At 58.8% G+C, this 23131-nt stretch overlaps 3 protein-coding genes and 1 long non-coding RNA gene across 4 annotated transcripts; all 4 read right to left on the bottom strand.

The window, feature by feature from the left end:
- Positions 1–1792: 1792 nt before the first annotated feature.
- SOCS1 (suppressor of cytokine signaling 1) lies at positions 1793–3656 on the bottom strand. Its single transcript, XM_059415310.1, has 2 exons — positions 3501–3656; positions 1793–2947 (listed from the first exon to the last, which is right to left on the bottom strand). The coding sequence occupies exon 2, from the start codon at positions 2895–2897 to the stop codon at positions 2247–2249; it is 651 nt and encodes a 216-aa protein (XP_059271293.1). The 5' UTR covers positions 2898–2947; positions 3501–3656; the 3' UTR covers positions 1793–2246.
- A 9422-nt stretch (positions 3657–13078) lies between these two features.
- On the bottom strand, positions 13079–14485 carry TNP2 (transition protein 2). The gene is made up of 2 exons (XM_059415977.1): positions 14107–14485; positions 13079–13246 (listed from the first exon to the last, which is right to left on the bottom strand). The coding sequence occupies exons 1-2, from the start codon at positions 14483–14485 to the stop codon at positions 13230–13232; spliced, it is 396 nt and encodes a 131-aa protein (XP_059271960.1). The 3' UTR covers positions 13079–13229.
- Positions 14486–17775: 3290 nt separating this feature from the next.
- PRM3 (protamine 3) lies at positions 17776–18054 on the bottom strand. The gene has a single exon (XM_059415976.1). It carries the CDS (start codon positions 18052–18054, stop codon positions 17776–17778), a length of 279 nt encoding a protein of 92 aa, XP_059271959.1.
- Positions 18055–21548: 3494 nt separating this feature from the next.
- Positions 21549–22830, bottom strand: LOC132027216 (uncharacterized). Its single transcript, XR_009407094.1, has 3 exons — positions 22732–22830; positions 21823–21995; positions 21549–21697 (listed from the first exon to the last, which is right to left on the bottom strand). It is a non-coding gene; the product is annotated as an uncharacterized LOC132027216 (long non-coding RNA).
- Between the last annotated feature and the right edge of the window lie 301 nt (positions 22831–23131).

Genomic DNA, 23131 nt, shown 5'->3' with positions numbered 1-23131 from the left:
CAAAGAGAAGGGGCCACAGCTCTGGGGAGTGTGATCAGAGGGGCCTTTATTCCTAGCCATCCTGCTCCAGGTTTTTAAGGGGAATGGGTTTGTGCTGTGAGGATGTTAATTTTTAAAACTTTTCTAAGAAGGATGAAAGAGGCCTGAAAATATTGCAGACAACTTTGTTTCTCTTTAGACAAGGACCTGTTTCCTCATCTGTGAAATGGGAATGTTAGCAGTACCCGGATCCTAAGGCTGGCGGAGGGGGAAAGGTTGAGTGTTTCCATATAGGTTCTAGGGGCTGGAACGGCTTCTGCAGAATAATGCGGTTTATCAATGGGGGTGCCTGCTCCGCCTTAGGCCCTCGCTGGGAGGCTGTGTTGCCCAGTGGTACCCAGCCTCCGGAACAGTACCAAATTTCGAAAATCTGGTTTCACCACTTATCGTGTGCCCTGCTTTGCCTCTCGTGAGTGTCAGTTGTCCTGTCTGCAAAATGGGAGAGCGGTTTCTAACTCGCAGGCGGGCTGGGAAGATTAAAGAAGGTAGCACAGGAGCCCCGCACACAGTAAGTGCTCACTAAGGGTCTGCCGGGTGCCCAGGCAGTGCCTTCTCCGACCTCTCCGTGTTTCTCCTGGCACTACCCAAGCGGAGGGGGTTGGGGAGGGTGAGACCGGGAAAGTCAGCAGAAGGACGGGGCTTGATCCGCACAGCAGTGAACAAAGGGCAGGGAGGTGGTCAAGAGAAAAGCGGTGGTTCCTTAGAGGCCCAGAGAGAAGACGTCACCTCCTTCCCCGCCACCCCACCTTCTTCAAGGATGCAATTGCCAGAGCTCTCGGAGATCCTAAATCTCTCCCAGCCGTCCTTAACCTTGAGGCCTGGAACCTATTTAATCCCCCAGACAGGCCTGGGCTGTTCCAGTTCTCGATAACGTTAATTTTATGTTGTACTTTCAAGCCTGAAAGGGTATTATTAAATATTAGGACACTCCATCATCAGCATGTCCAAGGCTGCCTAGGGCCAGGCCAACTTCTAAAAATGAACTGCAACTTGTCCGTGAGGCTGTTTCACCCCAAACCCGAAAGTGAGTCAGTTCACCCAGTGTGGCCGCCCAGCCACCCCACTCCCCCCCTCCCGGGTCGCCAGCGTGGCTGACCTGTCAGGCCACGGACCGGGGAGTAGCCATAGAGCCCATGTCCTGGGCACTTTCTGGCGACGTGGGCCAGCCCCCCTGTGTCCTGCGGCCGGTCTCCCCTCCCGAGAGCTTCCCCTCCTCCCTGTTGCCGGGCAAGCACCTCCTCCAGCAAACCCATTTTAGAGGTAGACACTGAGGCCCTGAGAAGCAAAGGGAATTGCCCACAGCCGCTTGCAGGGCCCTCCTGCCACCACAGACCGCAAAGCGTTCTTTGGGCTCCAAGTGTTGTGCTTACCAGAAAGTACCCGGAGAGAAGGGGACAGGAAGGAATGAAGTCAGGCCCAGCCCTCGAGCCCCATCCCACCCTCTGAAATCTGTCTCTCTCCACGCCGGTTTCAGAATGCGCCACTTCTCCTTCCAAAAACTCATCAAGCCCCCCCCCCCCCCACCTTCTTCCTGGAAGGTGCTGTGGTCACAGAATGAAAGAAGTTTCCTCTCTGTCATCCATTTCAAACACATTCTGGGTGGATGGCCAAAAAAGGCCCCAGTGTTGTCTCTGACACGGGCAAATGGACCCTTGCCTTGGTTTTTCTCGTCTGTAAAAAATGAGGCAGGTCCCACGGAGGACCCCTCCGCCCTGGACCCCCTCACAACCAAGGGAATCTCCTGAACCAAGCACATACGCTGGAAACTTTTTTTTTTTCTTTAAAAAAAAAAAACTTTCATAACAAAGTTTATTACCTAAACTGGCTGTAAAAAATATAAAATAGGATTCTGCACAGCAGAAAAATAAAGCCAGAGACCCTCCCCCAACCCCTGGTTTGTGCAAAAATACTGGGTATATGTAAACATGAAGAGGTAGGAGGTGCAAATTCAGGTCCTGGCCCCAGATACAGTTAAGCTGCTACAACAACCAGGGGGGACCCAGAGGGAGCACCAGGAGGAGGGGCACCCTCCCAAGAGATGGGGAGGGGTCTGCAGCCTTGTCTGCGGGGGAGAGGGGGAGGCGCCTCGCCCCCACGCCCCGGCTCCCTCCAACCTGGGTGGGGAGGGCACCCACGTGGTTCCAGGGAAATAATAATAATACAAAATAATAACAAGGTGCTCGAGTTAATGCTGCGTGCGCGGCCAGTCAGATCTGGAAGGGGAAGGAGCTCAAATAGTCGCGCAGGACCGGGTTGAGGGGGATGCGCGCCAGGTTCTCGCGGCCCACGGTGGCCACGATGCGCTGGCGACACAGCTCCTGCAGCGGCCGCACGCGGCGCTGGCGCAGCGGGGCCCCGAGCATGCGACGCGGCGCCGCCACGTAGTGCTCCAGCAGCTCGAAGAGGCAGTCGAAGCTCTCGCGGCTGCCGTCCAGGTGGAAGCGGCCGGCCTGGAAGTGCACGCGGATGCTCGTGGGGCCCGAGGCCATCTTCACGCTGAGGGCGAAGAAGCAGTTCCGCTGGCGGCTGTCGCGCACCAGGAAGGTGCCCACGGGCTCGGCGCGCAGCCGCTCGTGCGCCCCGTGCACGCTCAGGGGCCCCCAGTAGAAGCCGCAGGCGTCGAGCAGCGCGCTGGCCCGGGTGATGCGCCGGTAGTCTGCGTGCGAGCGGAACGTGCGGAAGTGTGTGTCGCCGGGGGCCGGGGCTTGGGCCGCCGGGGAGGGCCGCGGGCGCGCGGGGGCCGCGGGCGCCGCCGAGGACGAGGACGAGGACGAAGACGAGGAAGGCTCTGGCCGCCGTCGGGACTCTGCTGCCGTGGAGATTGCATTGTCGGCTGCCACCTGGTTGTGTGCTACCATCCTACACGCGGGGCCAGCCGGAGGGGTGGGCCATAGCGTCCGGGGGTGCGCTGGGGGGAGACACGGGCGGTGAGCCGCGAGGCTGGGCGGGCCCGGGTCCGGGGGAGCCGACCCGAAAGGGCCGAGGGCGCAGGACCGAGTCGGCGCGGCCGCCGGGAGCCTTCGCGGGCTCACCCAGAAAAGGGGCCTCCCGGTCCGCGGAGCCCTCCGGGAGCGGGGCCGGGAGCTCGGCCGGGGCGGAGTCCGCCGGCGGCTCGCTCGGAGTTTGGGTAAGAGGGGGGCGTGGAGAGAGGTGCGGGGAGAAACGTGCCCCGACTCCGGCCACCCAGCCCTCGGCTCGCCGCCCCACGGCCGCCGCCTGCTGGCCAGGCCGGGGACTGGCGCCTCGTCCGAACGACTGGGCGAAGACAGAGAAGCTGCGCTGCGGGAACCCCGCGCGCGGGGGGCTGCCAGGGTGGGGCCGCCGGGGGCCAGGGGCGTGGCGGCCGCGACCCCATCACGCAGCCCCCGAGGCCCGCCCGACCCCCGGCCGTCCTTTCTTGTGTCCTGGGCTGTCTGGTCCTCCCCTCTCCCTCCCGCTTCTTTGCCTAGTGCCGGGCTCACCTGGCGGCGGGGCGCGGGGCGCCGCGGGCGGGGCGGCGGGGGGCTCCGGGGCGGCTCTCGCGCATGCTCCGGGGCCGGGAGCCGTGCAGCTGCCACGGCCGCAGCTCGCTCTGCTCCGCGCCCGCCCCTGCACCAGTCTTTTAAACTGGCCGGGAGGGGTGGCCCGCCAGCGCTGGCGGTCCCGCCCCCTTTAGGCTCCACCCCTATCAGGCTCCGCCCTTCCGCGCCACTTTCGGTTTCTTTTTCCGCGGTGGCGCGGCGCTCGAGCTGCATGAGCTGGTCTTTTTGCATACACTTGGGGACCCTTTCCGGGGGCCCCTTCCTCCCCTGATCCAGCCTCACAGTCGTCCTAGGACTCTTCAAGGGCTCTGGTCCCGCCCCTGGACCCGCTTTCTCTCCGCGATGCCCCCGCCGCACCTGGAGCCCCCCACCTGTGCCCCGACTACTCTCCTGGGTGGGAGACTTCTGCAGGCAAGCTGCAGACACCCCCTCTCCTCCGCCCTCCAGGTGCCTCAGCACCCGTCTCCCGTAGCTCCTCTGGCCTCTGTTCTCCTCGAGTCAGACCCCTCCCCACCCGACTGGGGTCCTGCCTGCGACGCCGGACCCCTCGGGGCTGCACACACAGCCGCCTGCGCCCCGCATCCCCGCAGCCCTAAACGCTCAGGCGGCTGCCCCCGCACCCCTTCTAGCCTGTCGCTCGCTGTCCCTGGTCTTGGCTTGGGCTTCCCAGGAAGCGGTGGCCTGACCACAGGCTTCGGAGGAACCCTTCGGCGGCACGAGAAGGGCGCCTAGACTGCGGATCCGAGTTCCTCGGAAACCGGGCGGGGCCGTCAAGGTCCCCAGCGGTCTTGGCTCGCGCTCCCTGCCGGAGAGCAGCTGGGGAAACTGAGGCCCTGGGGAGGGGCTGTGATCTGCAGCGACTGGCAGTTGGGGAGCTCTGGACGACGGTGCCCTCCTCTCTTATTTTGGGGAGAGGAATGGCTGGGCCCCTCCAAACGCACTTTGGAGCCCAGTGAAAAGACAGTTCATGGATGTGATGATTCCACAAACGTACTTTGACTTTTCCTGGCCTGCCCTCCTTTCCCCCAACCCCCACCTTATAGAGTCCCCCTTCCGCTGCCAGGTTAAGTATCTGTCCCCACCTGGCATTCATACCTGTGGCTTGGGACCCGGGAGACTTAAAGGTGCTGGCAATAATTCGTACATTTGAGCGTGTGATCCCGTGGCCCTGTCTGTCGTGGCAAGGCATGCCTTAGGTGCTTGGCTGGTATGTGTATTTTTGAAGGAAAGACAGAACAAAAGGGCTGGGGTTAGGAGTCTCGGAATCACCCGGGGTTACACAGAAGACAGGCCAGGCGGGGGGCTTGGCCAGCAGCTTCTCCCCGACACACACTGCCCTCTAGGGGCTGCTCTCAGGCTGCAGCCCAAGCCTCTCGGAAGTCCTGATGGTTGCCAGACCCTCCAGCCTAGCCTGCCTTCTTGGCGCGTTCCTTCCCTGGCCCCAGATTGCCTGTGTTTCCTCTTGAACGTCAGGGGGTGACCCAGAGCCACCTTGCTTAGGACCCCATCAGCTCCCTGGGTGCATGTTGGCAGCTGGCTTCGGTCATTGATGTCGTTGTCCTGGGTTGAGTGTGATTGGGGGGGGGGGCGCGTGCGTGCTCTGGTTTGCAGGGTGGTGGGAGAGGGGATTGACCGGCGTGCGTGTGTCCGCGGTCAGGTGCTCAGCTCTGGTCAAGAGCCAGAGCTCTTGCTGTGGTAGGTGATGAATAAAATAGAAGGTAGTGGTTAAAACCCAGGTCTTGGATCCAGGCTACCTGGACCAGGCATACACCTCTCTAGTCCTGTGACTCTGAACAGGTGATTACCACCACCCCACCTTGGTTTCTCCCTCTGTGATACAGAAAAAAACCTTCTTCCTGGGGCAGGGATTAAAGTGAGCAATTCTGGGTCAAGGGCTTAGATCAGCCACGAGTTAAAGTAAGCCTTCGGCAGGGGTCTGCTCTGGCTGTTGTGCCTCCGAGGGTGCGAGTGAGCGTGGCAGCGTGCTGGAGCCCTTATACATGTGGCTTCATATCCCGGGCCCATTCTAAAAGCCCTGTCCCTAGGTGCACAGGCTGGAGAAGGCATGGGCGGAGTTTCGTGGGGGTAAACCAGGCCCCTGGATGCTGGCAGGGGGGAAGGGTAGCACCTCCCCCGCACTGGAGCTGGGGGCAGTGGTCCAGGCCCAGAGGAGGCCAGCAGGCTGGGCTGGCTCCTGCAAGACTTGTCTCCCTGCCAGCCCGTCTCCTCCGCAGGCCTCTGGGCAGAGGGCAATCCATACTAGCTAACCGTCCGTATGCCCCCCAGCCCCCATAACCCCCATTGACAGCGACCATGGCTACATGGGAGAGTCACCACTTCTCATGGGGATGGGGCCCCCTTCTCAACGCCACACTCCCCCCCCCCCCCTCCTTCGTTGCCTTTACTGTGTGCTAAATGCTGTAGAGTACTTAGATCACTGGATTGGCACAATGATCTTCTCTGTCCATTTTACAGATAGAGAAACTGAGGCTCCGAAGGGGAGTTCCTTGCCTGGGCGCACACAGCTCAGAAGGGACAGAGCTGAGAGATCCCTAGCTAGGATGTCAGAAAGCTCTAAAGCATTCGCCCTCGTCTCCTGTGCTGTAAACTCCCTCCCCCCAAGTCCTGGTGATCTCAAATCCTGGTCTGTCTGCTAGAAAAAAACCGTAGATGCCAAAAAAAATTAAAGATTAATTTGCATCCGGAGGCTGCCTTGGGAGGGGGAGTGGGGATAGCTCTGCTGGGTTCCCTTTTTGTTCATGAGCTTGAGGAGGCCCTGGGTCTCGGCATCCAAGCCTCCACCTCACCCTTTGTGGCTCTGAGTCCATCTCCGAGTATCCGTGACTTTGCCTGTCCGTGACTTTGCCTGTACAGTGTCCCCCTTCTCCCAGCTGACCAGCTTTCTGCTTGTGAAAGCCATGGTGAGTCAGGTGCATGTCGCCGAACACACGTGGGTTCTCCTCACCACCAGCAGTGACAGTTAGTTACTCTGGCTTTGGTTTCATTTTCTGAAGCCCTGAGTTCAGAATGAAACCGCATCCAGACGCCAAAAAGAAAAAGGAAATATGCTGATTGAAGACCAGCTGCCTCTCCCTGGACGGGTACCAGGCTTGCAAGAGTGGGCTGCATTTGGACTCTATGCCCACTGCTTCCCAGCTGTGGGACCTTAGGGAAACAGCTTGCCCTCTCTGGGCCCTATTTGCCCCATATGCAGAACAATCCCTGGAAGTTTTGTACTGTACCGAGCAGCAAAGCACATAGAGCCCAAAGCAGAGTGTCAGGCACAGAGCAAGGACTTAGCACAGGCAACCTGTCATAGGGCAGTTGGGACCACCAGCCATCTGCAGTCTGATATGCGGGGTGGTCCTCCTCCCCTCTGGGCAGCCTAGAAGTGAGGGGCCCAGCCAGCTGCTGTGGGGAATCCAGATCCTGGCACACATGGCTTGGTTTTTTGGTTTCTCGTTCCTGCTTTGGCAGTTCTGCTGGGAAAAGCCAGTACTGGCCAGGACATGCAATCCTGAAATTGTCTCTGTCCCCTGCTTCTCTGTCCTGGCTGCCTCTAACATGTGGGGCTGCCGAGCTTCCCAGGGGAATCTGTGCCCCCAGGGAGCCTTGAGCAACAGGGCTGAGTTTAAATCTGTCCCTTAACAAGCATGCAGCCAGAGACAAGCTTCTTAATTTCTCTGTGCCTCAGTTTTCTCCTGAGCAAGATGGGGGTAAGAATGCATATTTTCCTCCTTTAATATTGATTCCACAGGGATTTGTTGGGTGCCTCCTGTCTGCCAGGTGCTGGGAACTCAGGGGTCTTCAAGCGTAGAGAAGGCCACGAGCTCACATGATTGTTCTGGATTATGGCCAGTACTGTGGGGGAATTAACCACGGAGAAAGGGATTTGTGAGCTTGGTGCAGGCATGAGATCAGGCAGTCAGAAAAGGTCTTTTGGATGGTGACAGAGTTTTTCTAAAGACAGGCTGAAGAAGACTGCAAGCAGAGAAAACAGCTCGTGCAAAGGGCCTGTGGTAGGAACAACAGGCATGCCTGAGGACCAGAGAGAGGCATGAGACACTGTTGTAGAGAGCAAGGGGGTGAGTGCAGGGGTGAGGCATAGAGGTTGGTAGAGGTCCAGTCCATCAGGCAGGGCCTTGCTGAGAGGCAACAAGAGCTGGAGACAGTCCTTAAGACCTGGAAAATACTATAGGATTAGGTGTGGAAAGAGCCCCTTGGCTATTGACCTTCCAGAGAGCTGGGTCTTGAGCCACAGTGACTCACGGTAGAGGCCTTGGGCACACCTCACAACTGTCCCTGACCCGCCGGGGTGTCACCACACAATCTCCCAAGATGGATGCGACGCTGGTTCCCAGGGACAGTTGGGACAACTATAGGAGAGAGCGTGGCTTGCGTGGAACTTGGATCAGGTGTTTTGGGGAGGCCGAGAACCTCTCAGAGGCCTCTGGCTGAAGAGCCTGCCTTGTTGTCTGGGGTAGAACCTGGGCCCGTGCGACCCATCAGCGGGAGTGACTGTGCATCCGGGGGAAGGTGTGTGCCGCCTTGAGTCGGAGGAGAAAGTTCTTCCTTAGGACAGAGGAGGCCAGACGGCCTGGAGTGTTGACTCCAAAGTGATGATAGATAGGATGGCTCCTGGTCCTGGGGAGACTGGATGAGAACCTTCCAGCATGTCACCGGTGAAGAAAGAGATGGGTCAGAGGTCACGTGCCATCAGTATTAAGCAGCATCGTGAGAACAGCGGAGGAGCCGGAGAGGGGAATTCGGAGAGCCCGGGCTGTGAAGTCCGGACAGACCCACTTGTAGGCCCTGGCTGCCCCCACCACTCCCACCATGTCTCTGCCTTCAGGCAGGTGGACTTAATGGGGCGGCCGCAAGAGCACACTCCCCACACGCTCCAAGCTTGGCAGGCCCAGCGCCGTTTTCATCAGTAAATCCCTCCGGACCTTGCTCGAAGCCTACTCGTTCTGTGTTTACCCACCATTCGGATAAGCCGATCTGGTTCCCGCCCTATCGTACCCCGTAAGTGCGAGCTGCTGACCGCAAGAAGCAACGGCAGTTGACAGAGGGCAGAAAAGCTAGGAAACTAGACACATGACATCCAACCCCGTTCATGGGTTGTGGAGGTATCTCGTTTCGGGGCACACAGGGACTGGCAGGGGGCTCGTCAGCAGGCACCGAAGAGGTCCCCAGCTAGGCTGGCAGGACCCTGAGCAGGCTCTGGAAGGAGGTGATCCTTGGCTCTGAATTTTTTTTTTTTAAGATTTTATTTATTTATTTGACAGAGAACACAAGTAGGCAGAGAGGCAGGCAGAGAGAGAGAGAGAAGCAGGCTCTGCACTGAGCAGAGAGCCCCATGCGGGGCTTGATCCCAGGACCCTGGGATCATGACCTGGGCCGAAGGCAGAGGCTTTAACCCGCTGAGCCACCCAGGCGCCCCCTTCGCTCTGAATTTTAAAGAACAAGCGGGTCTCGGCCAAGGGGCCAGAAGGAGTGTGTTCCTGGCCGAGCACAGCACAAGCAAAGGCCCGGAGACACCCATTGGAGGACCTGAGTGGCCGGTGGCTAGAGAGGCGGCCACGGTGCGGCAGAGGCCCGGCTGGGGGACGGCCATGCACTGGCCTTGGCCTTTCCCTACCCTGCAGTGATGAGCCCCTCTGGGGAGCACCTCGTGGGCCCCCTTGTCTGAGCCAGCAAGGCCTGCAGTAGCAGAGCTGATCAACAACATTACGCTCACGGTTCTCTTTTCAGAGTCAGCAAAGCTTTGCTGAGCCCCTACTGGATACCTCACGGAAGCTCATTGCTTTTTTTCCTCCCTGTTTTACTTTTTCATTTCCTTGTAGGAGAGAATGAAAGCACTTCCCCTCCCCTGACTAACCGCGGGCACCAGCCTGGCCTCTGCTTCCCGATCCCCCTGCCAACCCCCGCACTCATGGAGCTGCATTCGCTCCATGAAACTACAGTGTTACTCTGCGGGGACTTGTATGTAAATGATACATCCTTCTCTGTGTTGCTTTTCCCTCCCCCCCGCTGGTGATCTGGACACAGATCAACCCCCATCGTTTTGAAAAAACGGGGCGGGTGTTCCTCGCCCACCCAGCTGTGTTCACACAGCTGTCCCTGTGGATGGACACCTTTGGGCTCTTGGCACCTGTGTGTGAGAAACACTTGTACCCTTTTATTTATTTTTTAAGAGAAAGAGTGGGCATGTGTGAGCGTTGGGGGTGCAGAGAGGCAGAGGGAGAGGGAGATGGAGAACCCCACGCAGGCTCCATACTCCGTGAGGAACCTTCCCCAGGGCTCGATCCCACCACCCCAAGATCGTGACCTGAGCGGAAATCCAGAGTTGACCGGTGGCGTCGCCCAGGCGCCCCAACACTCTGCACACTTTTAGTGTTAATAGACCCCTCTTGTTTCCCCGCCACCGTGCCTGGGCACACTTCCCCCCTCCGCGGCCCCATGACAGGATCTGCTTCCCTTGCTGCAACCCGTGAGTGGGCCTCTCCCTCTTGTTTTCATGCCTGCTCATTCTTTGAGTTCACGGAGTTCCTCCTACGTACCAGGCACCCTACTAAGTGCTGGGAACAGAGCAGTCAAGGCCCAGGGGCCCCCTAGGCCTCTTCACAGAGCGTGAGATGCAAATAAGGCTCAGAGAGGTTGAGAGACAGGCCTGGGGTCACCCAGCGAGGGAGGGAGCCGGGAATGGAATCTGGCTTTGTAGGGCGGAAGAGCAGGAGCTGTTTTTCCTCCGGAATGTTCCTTAGATGGGCTTTTGACCCAGGATCCGCAGCCTCTCCAGATCTGCTCCCATCTGCCCCAGGACCGCTGGGTCTCCTGAGTGACCACATGGGCCCTTGGGAATGGCAGCCTCTCCCCCCAGTGCAGTGGGGCCGACTGTTGGTCCCACCACAGACGAGGCTGGGCCATGCTCCGCCCCCACCCCCCCCTCAATGACAGACTCTACACAGCCTCCCTGTGGCTACATTTAGCCTCTGTTTCTGTTTCCTGAATTTGGGTTTCCAGCAGACTTGCCCCCAAACTCTTGCCTCCCCACCCGAAACCAAGCAAGTGAAAGAATAAATCTGTGGTTTGATGTTTTTCCTCGTCATCAGGTGACTGACTGCGAGAGGGGGTTGTGTGTCTGTGAGCGCCGGCTGGCGTGTGTTTCAGTGTGTGGGGGGAGGCATGTGAGAGGGGTGCGTGTGTGTGTGTGTGTGTGTGTTTAGGAGTCCGAATGTAAACCTAGCTCTCGGTGTCGGAGTGGGCTGGAAGGGCCATTTCTTTGTCTATGGGACTGGTGGTTATCTGTGTGTGTTTGTGCCACTTTTTGCTGAGTGTTGGTTTGTGCCACTTTTTGCTGAGTGGGGTAAGAGTGGGTCCATGCGACCCAGCCCGTCTTGCTTTCCAGTTGACTTCCTCTATTACAGAGATCCTACCCACAGTAGAGCATCTCCTGCCTTCAGTGATCAGATCATCGAAGGACACTCTTCAGGGAATAGGGAGGTCCTTTGATGAGCAGGGCTTAAAGTCCTTGACCTTATCTTCTGACCTTTAGTGTCTACCCGCTCCCTTAAATTGTGCTCCCCAAACTCTTGAGGTGTCAGTGGCGATCCTGGCATAATCTGCATTTTCATTCATTCATTATTTTTCATAAGTAGGCTCTATGCTGGCATGGAGCCTGCATGGGGCTTGAACTCACGACCCTGAGAATGAGCTGAAGTCAGGAGTCAGAGGCTTTTAACTGACTGAGCCACTCAGATGCCCCTCGGCCTCCCATTTTTATTAGGAAACAGGGTGGTTTGGGGCAAAGCATGAATTTCTGACCTCAGACCTGCCCTCCAGCTGACCTTATCAATCTGTTTGACCTCTGAATCTCAGCTGCTTCTTCTAAAGCGGGAGCACTGCTGCTTTCTGAGGTGTGTGGATTCAGTGGAAACATTGGTGTCAAAGCATCTGGTGCCTGATAGGTGCTCAGAGCAGGGTACGTGATGCCCACTTGGAACGTTTCCCTGCTGTGAGGGGAGGAGAGGGACCCAGGAACCCCAGACTGTGGGCCAGACCCAGGCCCCATGCATCATCTCAGGGAATCCCCGCCCCCCACTCCGCAGTGACACCTTGGGAGACGAGAGAGGGGCACAGAGAGGGAAAATGCCTTGCGGAGGTCACACGGCAGAGCTCTCAGGAGACCCTGCACTTCCTGCCGCCACCTGGGGCACAGGCATCAGAGCTTGAGTTACACTCCCTGTAACTGACCTCCGGCAGGAGAGTAGTTTCAGGTTGATACGTGGGGGAAGGACCGCCTTCCCCCCCAAGGCTCCGCGTCCGGCCCCTTTTCCTCCACTGCAAACGCCCCCATCATTTCCACATGCCCACCTCCCCATGTTCCACCCCATTCCATTAGCCCAAATGCCACATGAAACACAGAAGGAGATCCCAAGGATCCCTGTGTCCGGCATGGTGCTAGGTTACCCCGTTAGGCGTGAGGGGTGTCTCGAGGGATTTTGAGTTCCCTCAGCTGGGAACTTGGGTCTGACGCCAAGAGGTTTCTGGGTTGGAAGGTGATTTACATGAGACCCTAACCATTCCTACCGTCTGGTACTCCAGGCCATATTAATTGCAAAGTACCTACCGCACGCAGAACCCCCAGCCTTCATATCACTCACAACCACCACCTCTTTGACCCCTGCCTGCCATCCAACCAGAGTACCCATTTTACAGATGGGAAGACTGTGGTTTTCTCCTGATTTCAGTGCTCCTGTCCAGGCCTCCGTTCCTTCTCCTGGCCCCACGCTGCCAACGGCTCGTCTTTCCCATGTCTTGTGCCCTATAATCCAGTCTCCACACAGCAGCTAACACCACCTCTAAAAGCACAGGGAACCCTTTTCTTGTCCCATTTTAGGACTCTCCTGGGGCTTCTCACACCAAATGTAATGGCCCAGCTCCCCGTGCAAATCCCTGCATGGCCTGGCCCCTGCCTGGCACTCCGCCGCCCCCTGTCCCACCACCTGCAGATCCCATGCAGGAACACTTGAAGCTCTTCCTCTCCGTCCTTAGCACAGGCTCTTGCTTTGGGCCCGGAAAGTTCTTCCCTCATGTCCACAGTGGTTCTGCACGGCATGGCCTCCCCACCCCCTCCTCTTGAGGACTGTGATTAGCAGATCTTGGGTTTCCAGGTCTGTGTGTCTTTCTGTGGACCGGGCCTTGTGTACCCTCTGGGTTCCCAGAGCCTAGCACGGCGCCCAACATACTTGTTCCCTTAGTATAAGATCGTTGGAACCAGGGGGGGTTTCATCAGCAGCCTAGCGTCACGGCAGGGAGCCAGGAGCCAGGATTCAAACTCGGGGTGGTCTGGACTCCCAACAAAATGCACATTCCCATCCAGTCCATTCCCATCACAAGCCTCACCCTTGCTCCTTACCCCGCCTCTCCCCTGCTTCCAGCTTCTACTCCAGGCCCCCAAACACGTGACCCCTTTAGTGAAATCAAAATGCCCACGCAAGCAATAGTCTCCAGTGTACACGCTTTAATCAGTGTTGCATAGAAATTCCTGTAGGGACACGTTCCTGCACGAAGGTGGGCTTCCTTCTAGCATTCCGCACGGGATGGCATTTCTCATTTGGGTGAAACCAACACAGGAACGAGCCACGGGGTGGGGGGAGGGCCGTCTCAGTTGTATTTCCGCCCTGAGGGATGGGAACAGGAAAGGGACCTTTAATATAGTGGAACACTTCGCACATTCACTTCCTCCTTTGGGTTTTGGACTGCTCGTCTGACCAAATATGGGGTGTGTGGCTGGAGCGTAGACTGTCAGGATCCAAATGAGCATCCGTAACCCCATCCATTTCTCCCATTCATCACCCTCCCTTTCACCATCTCCCCCAGCCCATGCATTTGTCCAACACGACCTCACTACTAAACGGTCCAGACATCCAGGCTTCCCTCCGCTGGTGTATTCACGCATGCAGCCGTCCGGTCATCTCGTCTACCCGTTAACCTGTCCTCTGACCCCATCATCAACCCGCTTAGGCAGCCACTGCTTAACCAACTCCTCCATCCTCCATCAGCCCTCAGCGTCCAACCAGTCCAGCCTCTTACCGTATCCAGCCAGTCCGATGGCAACCCCATGGCTTCAGCGGATGCCTGTTAGCCCGCGAGAGCGTGCGTCCGGTTTACGCGGCCACGCAACATCCATTCTGCCTTCTAGTCATTCAGCGGATACATTTCATCCCTCCCTCCCTCCCAAGCAACCACCAAACCCTCCATCACCCGTCCCAACCAACGTTCCCTGAGGACTTCCCCATCCAGCTGCTTCTCGCAGCTCCAGGCGTCCCTTAGCTGGTCTCCCTGGCAACCCATCCATCCCATCAAGAACTAGTCCCTGGACATCGTTACAACTTCTCCCTGGTCACCCTCCCTCCTGCTGGCTCTGCGCTCACGCAGCCCTCGCCTCACTACCCCTCCGGTCCTGCTGGGCGGCTCCCCCTTGCCTGGGGGTGGGGAGGGCAGCCCCGCAGCCCTTCCCCTCTGGCTTGCCTGAGGTTACCTGAGCTCCGTCTCTTTGTTTTATACACCTGCTGGCTCCTCTTGGCCACCTTCCTCTTGTTCACCTTTCCTTCCAAATTCTTTCTGTTCTTGGAGTAGCTGCAGGAGTGGGCGGTGGGCCGCGGGGGACGGTGGTGGGAGTGCATGGTGTGTTTCTGGCGCCTCGGTGGCGGGCTGGGGTACGGGCTCTGGCCCTGGCGGCCCGTGGGGCTCTGGCTGGAGCTCCGGCTCCGGCTGCAGCTCTGGCTCCGGCCGCAGCTCTGGCCGCAGGCTTGGCAGTGGGAGCTGCAGGTGCACGGGCCGCAGGTGTGGCTCTGGGGCCGAGAGTTGCTATGGGGCTGGGTGTGGGTGTTGGGAAGGCTCTGCGTCTTGGTGTCCATGGGAGGCCACGCTGGGAGGGGCAGAGGCCGCCTCCCCCTCCTCTTGCAGCACACCCAGCTTGGCAGAGGCCCCGGCGGCCCCTGGTTATATAGTCGGGGCTGATTGTGATGGCACAGGCCAGGGGGGGTGTAACAGATGCGGCCGGGCTGGGACAAATCCCAGGGCGGGGCTGCTTGCAGGGGCAGTCTGGGGGAGTCCCATCTGCCGGTTAAAAGTAGGGACCCTTGGGCCAGATGGCGCTGGGCCCACGTCCCAGATCTGCTTCCTTTCCTCTGCTTGCTCACCTGGGTGTTCACCTCTCCATGTCCCCGGTCCCCTGTCTCTGTAGAACGGGGCAATAAGAGCACCTGGCTCCTAGCCAATGGGATGATTTAAATGAGAGAAGCAACGTCCAGCGGTTGGCTTGTGGCCAGCCCCCAGAAAGAGCCCAATACCCTTTGTCTAAGCACCCCCAGTGCGTCTCCTTTCTCCCCGCATGCGGCGTGGAAGCCGTGGGTCAGTCAGGTGGCTGGGTAGGTGGACCTTGAGTGGGCTGGACAGCAGTCACTGGCAGACTGATGGATGGTCTGGTGAACTCGCCTCCCCAGCAAGATTTAAAGCGAGAGGATTTAGAGCTCAGCCCCAACTCCAGTTTGCACTGATGGGCAATTGTGGGTAGAGTATTTTGGTTTTCAAGGCTTGGTTTCCTTATCCAACAAAAAGACGGCATTCCTTCCTTCACGGAGTTTTTCTGAGCCTGAGGTGTCCGGCGAGCCCCAGGACACCACCGCAAGCCTGCCTTTCTCCCGATTGCCGCCTACCCACCCTGCTTCTCTCCTTGCTGGTGGAGACCTGCCGTACAGCTGGAACCACCCTGGCCCCACTCAGACCTCCCAGCTTCTGGAGCAGAAAGCCCACACCTGCGTTTGCACATGGCCCCATCGGAGCTGCCAGTGCTCCGACTGCGGCCGCCCACCTCTCCCCACTCCTTGGCCAAAGCCTTTACAAGGGCTCAGCTCTTGGCCACTCGGCTAGTACCTCCCACTTTTCCCCTGCCATGGGACTCCCTCTCGCCTCCCCCAGCCGGCCTCTACTTCTCTCGTTCATGCACAACTTTGCCTCTTGCTGTGAGGCTTTGCTACGATCTACTTTTGTTGTCGGTCAGTAGTAAGCACTCCCCATCGGTCGTGGTGAACACTGGTCTCACCATCGGAGCACTTCCTGTGTGGCTGGCCCCGGGCCCCACCCTGTCTCAGCAGCTCAGGCCTCAAGCCTCCTAGGACCTCTGTGTGGGTGGCTGCATGGGCGGCCCCCAAAGATACATCTGTGTCCCGGCCCCTGAAGCCTCACAGGGAGAGTATTTGGAAGAAGGATCTTTGCAGATGTAATTCAAGATCTCAAGAGCATCCCCGATTATCCAGGTGGACCCCAAATCCAGTGACAAGTGTCCCTATGAGAGACAAGATACGGGGAGAAAGCCCACGTGGGGGCAGAGGCAGAAATTAGAGTGACATGCCCATAAACCAAAGTAGGCCCCGGGGCCACCGTGAGGGGGACCAGGCAGGAAGGATTCTCCCCTAGGACCTCCAGAGAAAGCGGGGACCTGCCTTGATTTCCCACTTCTGGCCTCCAAGACTGGGTCAGGATACATTCCCCTTGCCTTAAACTACCAAGATGGTGATCGTTTGTTCTAGCAGCTGTAAAAGACACGTGCATCCGGGAGGCAGGTGTGATGATTAGATCTTACCAAGGGGAAGGAGGCGCAGAGAAGGTGAGTGACCAGCTCGTCAGGGGGCAGAGCCAGGATTCACACCCAGGTCTGGCCCGTTCCATTCCCTCCTTTCAGTCACAAAGGGACCCGTGGGGATCACGGAAGGTGCGTGTGGCTCTGTTCCAATGGCTTGGCCTTGTGTGGGCTCCATGGGGCCGGTTGGGGGATCGCAGCTGGGCCACTCTGTGAAGACCCTCTCTGGGTCTTTGCCCGTCGCCCCCACCCCCACCCTCCCCTACTCTCCCTCCCCCCATCCTCCCCCCCACGCTCTGCTCCCCACCCTGCTACCACCCACCGCAGCAGACTGCCCGCATCCCCACCCTCCAGAGCACAGTGGGACAGAGACAGTGTTTTGTTGATCTCAGGGCCCGTCGTGCCTGGCTTACAGCAGAGGCTCCACCATTGCTGGCAAATGACTGCGTGGGCACTCCGACCCGCCGAGCCACAGCCGGGCCTCTTCCTTCAGCCGCCTGCCCCCCACCTGCCGCAGACCTCAGGGCAGCCTCCTCTTGGAGTAACTCAGGGCCCTCTCTACCCTCGCGTACAGCTCCCCAAGAAACTGAGGCTCTTCTGGAAACACTGTGTCCCCTGCACCCCTCTCCCCAGCAGCCCTGATCAGGATCCTCCTCAGGCCCAGGTGGCTGGTGGTTGGGACACCGGGGGAAGGCCTGGGGACAGAGAAGGCATTTGTCCTTCCTTTTGGGGAAAGGGACAGTCAAGGTAGCTGGGGAAGGATGGGCCACAGACACAGTCTGAGGCTTCTCGAAGGCCAGAGTGAGTGGATGCAGGGCCCCATCGTGTCTCTGGATTCTGGCTGCCCGTTGCTGTGATGAGGGCCGAGGCAGCTAGACCCCTTGATAAAGGCAGGAGCGAGCCTCTGGCGGGGGGCAGGCTGTGGCCCAGGCTGTCCCCTTGACTGAGGTTGGTAGCAGAGCACTTGAGTCCCCTCCCTGTGCTCTGATTCCAGACCAGGGCCCCGAGGGGCACCAGCAGCACTTCTGGTGTGCAGGGCCTGATCCCCCCTACCTCGTGGTTACTTCTCCCAAATGACTAACCTGCGAGGCAGCGGTCAATCTCAGCCTTCAACAGGGTGGGCAGGCTGAGGCTCAGACAGTGGCTTGCTTAAGGTCACACGGCTAGCAGAAAGAAATTGGAGCCTGGGTCTGTGGTGCTCCCAAGCTCACTGGGCCGCTGGGTGCTCCCCACCTGCATCTGCCCAGACTCAGGACTCTTCGTCCTCCCCCCCCCCCCCCCCAGAGAGAACTGGTGGACTCCCAGCTGGGGCTGCCACATTCCCCAGCCCCTGAAGCAGGGGAAGGAGGCCGATGAGTCATGGGGGTGGGCCGCATGAAAACTTGTGGCTGAAACTCTGGAACGGGAGTCACGGACTCCTGCCCCTTGGGCCCCCCCGCAGACACACACAAATGCACGGCCACCACAGGAGAGCTAAAGCCCTCGGAGACTTTTTATTGACTCTTTTCTGGAAGTTCTTCTCACTGGAGCAGTGGCAAGCCCCTCTCCCTGGGCCACCGTCGTGGGTCAGGAGCGCGTCTGCTCAGGCTTGGGGCTCTGCTGGGCCACAGGATCTTCTTCGGTGCTCTCCTCCTCCTGCCGCTCAGATTCCATTAGCAGCACCTTGCCCTGTACCGGGAGCTCTTCTTCTTCCTCCTCCTCCTCCTCCTCCTCTCCCTCCTCCTCTTCCTCACCCTCAGATGACAAGGAGAAGTTATCCTGACTCACGCAGGCCACGAGTTTCTTCATGGACGATTCGTGGCCCCGGCTGTGGCCTGTGCTGAGCTTGGCACAACGGGAACCCATTGCCCGCTCTGGCTGCCTCTCCAGACTGGGCAGGAAGGCCACTGAGGTGGGGGAGTGCAGGGGCTGTGAGAACAGCAGGCAAGGCGATGACCTCACAAAGGGGCCCCTGGAGTCCCCACCCCCACCCTTTGATACCTGAGTCCGGGGCCAACACCTGCCTCAAACCCTGACCCCCAGCAGCCCCCCTGAGCTCCCACCACCTGCAGGCTGGGAAAGAGGATTCCAAGCCAGCCTGGCCACGTTCCCTCCTCTTCCAGGCCTCATGTGTGCTGGCAAAAGTTCCCCCTTTAGCTGGGATAACAGTTGGGGTAGAACTTCCAGAAGCAGGAGAGCCCACAGACTCCTTCCCACATTCCAGAAATACCCAGCTCAAGGGGGCTGTTGACAGTACGTGAAGATGGGTCAGAAGAGTGACTACTTTTGGGGGAGTTGGCACAAGGGAGGGGCGGGGCTGGAAATGTCTGGTTTCTTGACCAGGGGCTGGTGGGGGAGGCTACGCAGGTGTACTGAAAACCCGTCCTCTATGTATAAGTCATGCTCCTGGAAAACTAAAGAAACTCCTAGTAACTCCTGTTTGGGGATCACAGGTCTCCTGACACACACCCGTACTACACAATTTCAGCATGGCAGGGATGCTTTGTCAGCACTTTGGTTTCCAGCAAATTTTCTGCCCCCAATCCTTGGTGGCCATGGTCAGCTGAATAAATGACTCTCCAGGGCTCTTGAGGTGGGGAGACCGGCCTGGCTTATCTGGGTGGGCCCTTAATGTACTCACAGCAGAGGGACTCGGGATTTCACACAGGAGGGCAGTGTGCTCGCAGAAGCAGAGATTAGAACACTAAGAGGAGCTTCACTGCAGGGGCAGGAACGGGTTCTGTCCTGGAGCCTCCAGAGAGAGCATGGCCTGCTGACAGGGCCTTAAAATTTGTGTGTGGTAATGCAGGACCTCGGATAGTGTTACCAGGCCCATTCCGTCCAGCAAGGGGCTTTGGTTCCCTCCATGCTGCTGGAGCATGCCAGACCTGCTGTCCATCTCGGTACAATTCATACTTTATCCAGCTGCCCAGCACCCCCGAATAGTCATGAAGGTGGAATAGCGAGGCTCAGCAGGAAACCGTGGCTCTGGGTGATGGAGGGAACCCATCACCCACTGAGGGCACCCACAGTGTCACGGGGCGACCTGCCAGCAGGGTACGGGGTTTAGTCGACAAAGAGGAGACTCTGACAGCCAAGTTTATTATCTCAAGCTTTATTTGGCAGATGGCTTTTGCTCATTTTAGTCCAGAGGTGGGCTCTGGTGGCATCCGGCATCAGGGGGAAGGCTGTGGCCTCACAAGATGGTGCTTTGGTGGGTGACTTTTCCTGAAATCCCACCCGGGGCTTCAATGGCCCCAGGGAGGCTTAGTGCCGCCTTCTGTATCTCCTCCTCCCAACCTTCCTGGAGCCTTTTGGGAAAGAGTTCAGGTTACCAGGCCGTGGGGATTGGGCTCTGTGGTGGCGGTGGCGGCGGGGAGAGGGTGTCCCCAGGGGTGGGGCGCACCCGGGGCGGGGACCCGCCAGACTTCTGCGGTGCCTCCTGCGCCTGCAAGCCCATCTCTGGCACCTCCTGCCGCAGGAGCGTCGCCGCCGCCTGTGGACCCTGTACCGCCGTCTCCGGGAGCAGTGCCTGTGCCTGTAGTGATGTCGGTCCCTGTGGGTCCTTCCTTCCACGGGGACATTCTCCTGGTTCACTGTCTGCTCCTGTGCCTGCGCCTGCGCTAGCTCCTGGCCCTCTTGCTGCTGCCTCTCCCCCTGCTGCCCCTGGCCCTGCCCCTGCTGCGAACGCTCACTCGGGTTCAGTGCATGGCAGCGGACCATCGTGCTGGTGGGGCGGGGGGCTTAGGCTGAGGCTGCAGCTGGCCGTGGGGGTGGGGGAGGAGGGCTGAGGCCTGCTCGCCTGCTCCTGCTGTTAACGTTGGACTGGTTTGCCGGGCAGCTCTTTGGGGCCTTGTATATAAAGGGGGCCCCCCACTATGACTCAGGGGCCCCACCCCACCATTGTCCTCACCCTGGCCTGACCAGTCCCCTCACACGTCACTGTAGGGCCAGGCGCTTGGTCAGGGACTTTCCATACGTGCGCTCCTTCTGCAATTCCTCTTTTCCGGAAGACAGGCATGGGGGAGGTCATGTGACTCGCTCAAGGTCACTGTGCCTCTTGTCACCTGGGCCTCAAGGTCCTTTGATGAGCCCATTAAAATCCAGAATCAGAATTGGGGCGACGGAATGAGGCGTCTCTCCCGTGGAGGTTCCCTTATGTGTGCGGGTGGGTCCACTGGGGTCACACGGGGGCTGTGAGCCAGAGAACACAGCGGATCTCCGGGATCTGGGCAAGGACACCGATTATACTCCCTCGGAGAAACACAGCCCTGCCCACACCTTGATTTCAAGCCATTTCGGAATCCTGTCCTGCAAAACTGAATAAATTTGTGTTTTCAGCAATGAAGTGTGTGGTAGTTTGTTAATTTCACCCTAGTATTGCTCAGTGGCTACTAGTGCCCCTGAGATTGGCACCTGTTAGTACGAAGGGATATCCACCCCCGTCTCGGTGGTTGGAGCTTGATCTACTTACAACAGTCTGCTCGGCTGCAGGGGAGTGGGGAGGGGGGGCCTGGGCCCAGCCGTCCTAGAAGCCATCTAGTGATTGGGGTCACGCAAGCGGGTTCTCTTGTCATCTATTCCTGTCTTGCAAGGTCAATGCGAGACCCTAGTGTGATGAACCCGTGATGTTTCATAAAAGGGAAGTCATGGCCAGGGACGTTTCTGAGGTGCTAAGGAGCCCTGTCACTTTAGGACACAGCCCCTGAACTCCTGGTCCCTGAGGAGTTGCCCTGCGGGCTGGGCTCTGTCACCATGTAAGGATTGTAATCGACAGGCGGAGGTCCACTTGACTCCAAAAGTGTCCAGGAGTCTCTTGAACCATCTCCACGGCTCATGTGCGGCCCGTGGGAGGAGCGGACAGGTGGGCAGGCGAGGTGGGACAGTCACCTAGTTTCCTCCACTGGAGAGGTATTTTCAGTGCAGGAAAGAAACCGAGGTGGGCACGTGGGGGAAGTAGTGGGATATGGACAAGAACCAGAACCAGAGCTTGAGCTGGTAAAGGTTTCCTTGGTTCTCTGGGGGCGGGGAGCCAGCCCTGAGCCCATTTCTCTGGCCCATGTCAAGAAGCTGTCCCCAGGAAGCCATGGAGCACCGCTGGGGAGAGGACCCAGCTCCTGTGCCACCCCCCACCCCGGGGTGAGGGCTCCCAAAGGGGTGGTTATGGAGGGGACACGGGGGCAGGCGGAGGGGTAAGATGCAGTGACCAGAACAGAGGGCAGAGTTTGGACCAAGAGCCGACTGACCGCTGGCACTCGTGAACCCTCTTCCCCTCAGCCCTCCCTCCAGCCCCCTCAAGGCAAAGAGGCGAGAATGATTTTTCATCGTTTATTGACAGGCGGCATTGTTCGTTAGCAGGCTCCTGTTCATGTCATTGGGCCGGTGGCATGTTCATGAGGCGGCAGGAGGGTCTTGGCGGCTGGTGGCACGGCAGGCAGGGGTGCGGTGGAGCGGTTTCTTTGCGTTCATCTTCTCTGACATCTCAACACCGTGTAGCGACGGCAGCACACTGTGGGGCGTGGCGTGGGGGACAAGGCCAGGGGGACAGGTCAGGGGGACAGACGGAGGTTCCGCACGGCAGGGACCTCCCCCACCCACCCGGCTCCCCCTCAGCTCCCCACTGGGCCCCTTCACCTCTCCTCCTCCGCCTCCGACAGCACCGCCTCCTCCGTCTGCGGCATCTGCGTCTCCGGCGGCGGCATCTGCTCCGGCTGTGGCTACGGCAGCATATGTATCTGGCCATGGTGCTGGATGGAACCGGCCCGGATGCTCAGAGCAGAGGGACCTCCTTGGTTGAGCCAGCCAACCTGTGGGCAGGTGGAACTTCGTGGGCTGTGAGCCCAGGGCCGACTCCTGTGCCTCTTATAGACACGGGGGGCGGCCCAGGACATTGTGAGGTCACAGAGGCCTGGACGTCACAGACCCCCCCCCACCCAGGCTGCAGGGGTCCTGATTGCGTCCATATATGGACGTGTGGGAGGCCCCCGGGAGGGGACCGGGTGGGGCCGTTCGGCTCAAGGTGGGGACCTCTGCCCCCACCAGGTCACCAACCCCAAGGAGACAAGGAGGGGCCTCTCTGCAAAGGGCTCTCAGTCTGTCCCTCATTCAGCTACTCAGTGAACACAAAATTGTTGCACACCTCCCTACTAGGTGCCCGATTCTGGGCTAGGCCCTTGCATCCAGGGACAAATAAGGCTGGCATGTTCTTGCCTAATCAGCTTTGTAAATGAACTCTAGGAAGCAGGAATGAAATAACCACACAGAGGAACTGAAATTGTGAAAACCGCTAAGGGCCACTTCCGGGGGCGGCGGGGTGGGGGTGTGTGTGTACAAGTTTCTGAAAGAGTGTGAGAGTTGGGGAGGGCCTGACCTCCAGGAGGCCCCAGGAAGGCTGCCTAAGGAAGCTCTGGTGAAGGGAATTCCTAAGGGATGTGTCAAGGTCGGAGGAGGGAAAAGCATGCGGGGGGCAAGGAACAACAGCTGCAAAGTAGCATGGTTCCCGTTTATACGAAGTGTCCGGAAGACAGAAATCTGTAGACTCACCAGTCCATGGTGGTGGGGGCAGGGAGCTGCTGGGGAGTGCGGACGTGAGGAATGACCGCCTCGTGGGCATAGGGCTTCTTTCTGGGGCTATGAAAGTGTGAGCTTATTAAATGTCCCTGGACTCTTCATTTCAAAATGGTGCGTTTTGGGGGCACCTGGGTGACTCAGTCATTAAGCATCTGACTTCGGCTCTGGTCACGATCCGAGGGTCCTGGGATGGAGCCCTGCATCAGGCTCTCTGCTCAGCGGCGAGTCTGCTTCTCCCTTTCCTTCTACTGCTCCCGCTGCTTGTGCTCTCTGTCCGTGAAATGAACAAATAAAATGGTGCATTTTGTTAAGTGAATTTCACCACAGTTGGCGGAAAAAAAGTCCCGATGCTGAGAGCTGGTTGGCACGTGTG

The sequence above is a fragment of the Mustela nigripes genome, chromosome 11 (genome assembly GCF_022355385.1).
Source record: "Mustela nigripes isolate SB6536 chromosome 11, MUSNIG.SB6536, whole genome shotgun sequence".
Classification (NCBI taxonomy): Eukaryota; Metazoa; Chordata; class Mammalia; order Carnivora; family Mustelidae; genus Mustela; species Mustela nigripes.
The sequence above is the reverse complement of the archived record's forward strand: the minus strand, read 5'-3'. Positions and strand labels throughout refer to the sequence as shown.

Excerpts from the sequence above, each read along its gene's own strand:
- SOCS1 (XM_059415310.1), bottom strand. The coding sequence starts at position 2,897 with ATGGTAGCACACAACCAGGTGGCAGCCGACAATGCAATCTCCACGGCA.
- TNP2 (XM_059415977.1), bottom strand. The coding sequence starts at position 14,485 with ATGGACACCAAGACGCAGAGCCTTCCCAACACCCACACCCAGCCCCAT.
- PRM3 (XM_059415976.1), bottom strand. The coding sequence starts at position 18,054 with ATGGGTTCCCGTTGTGCCAAGCTCAGCACAGGCCACAGCCGGGGCCAC.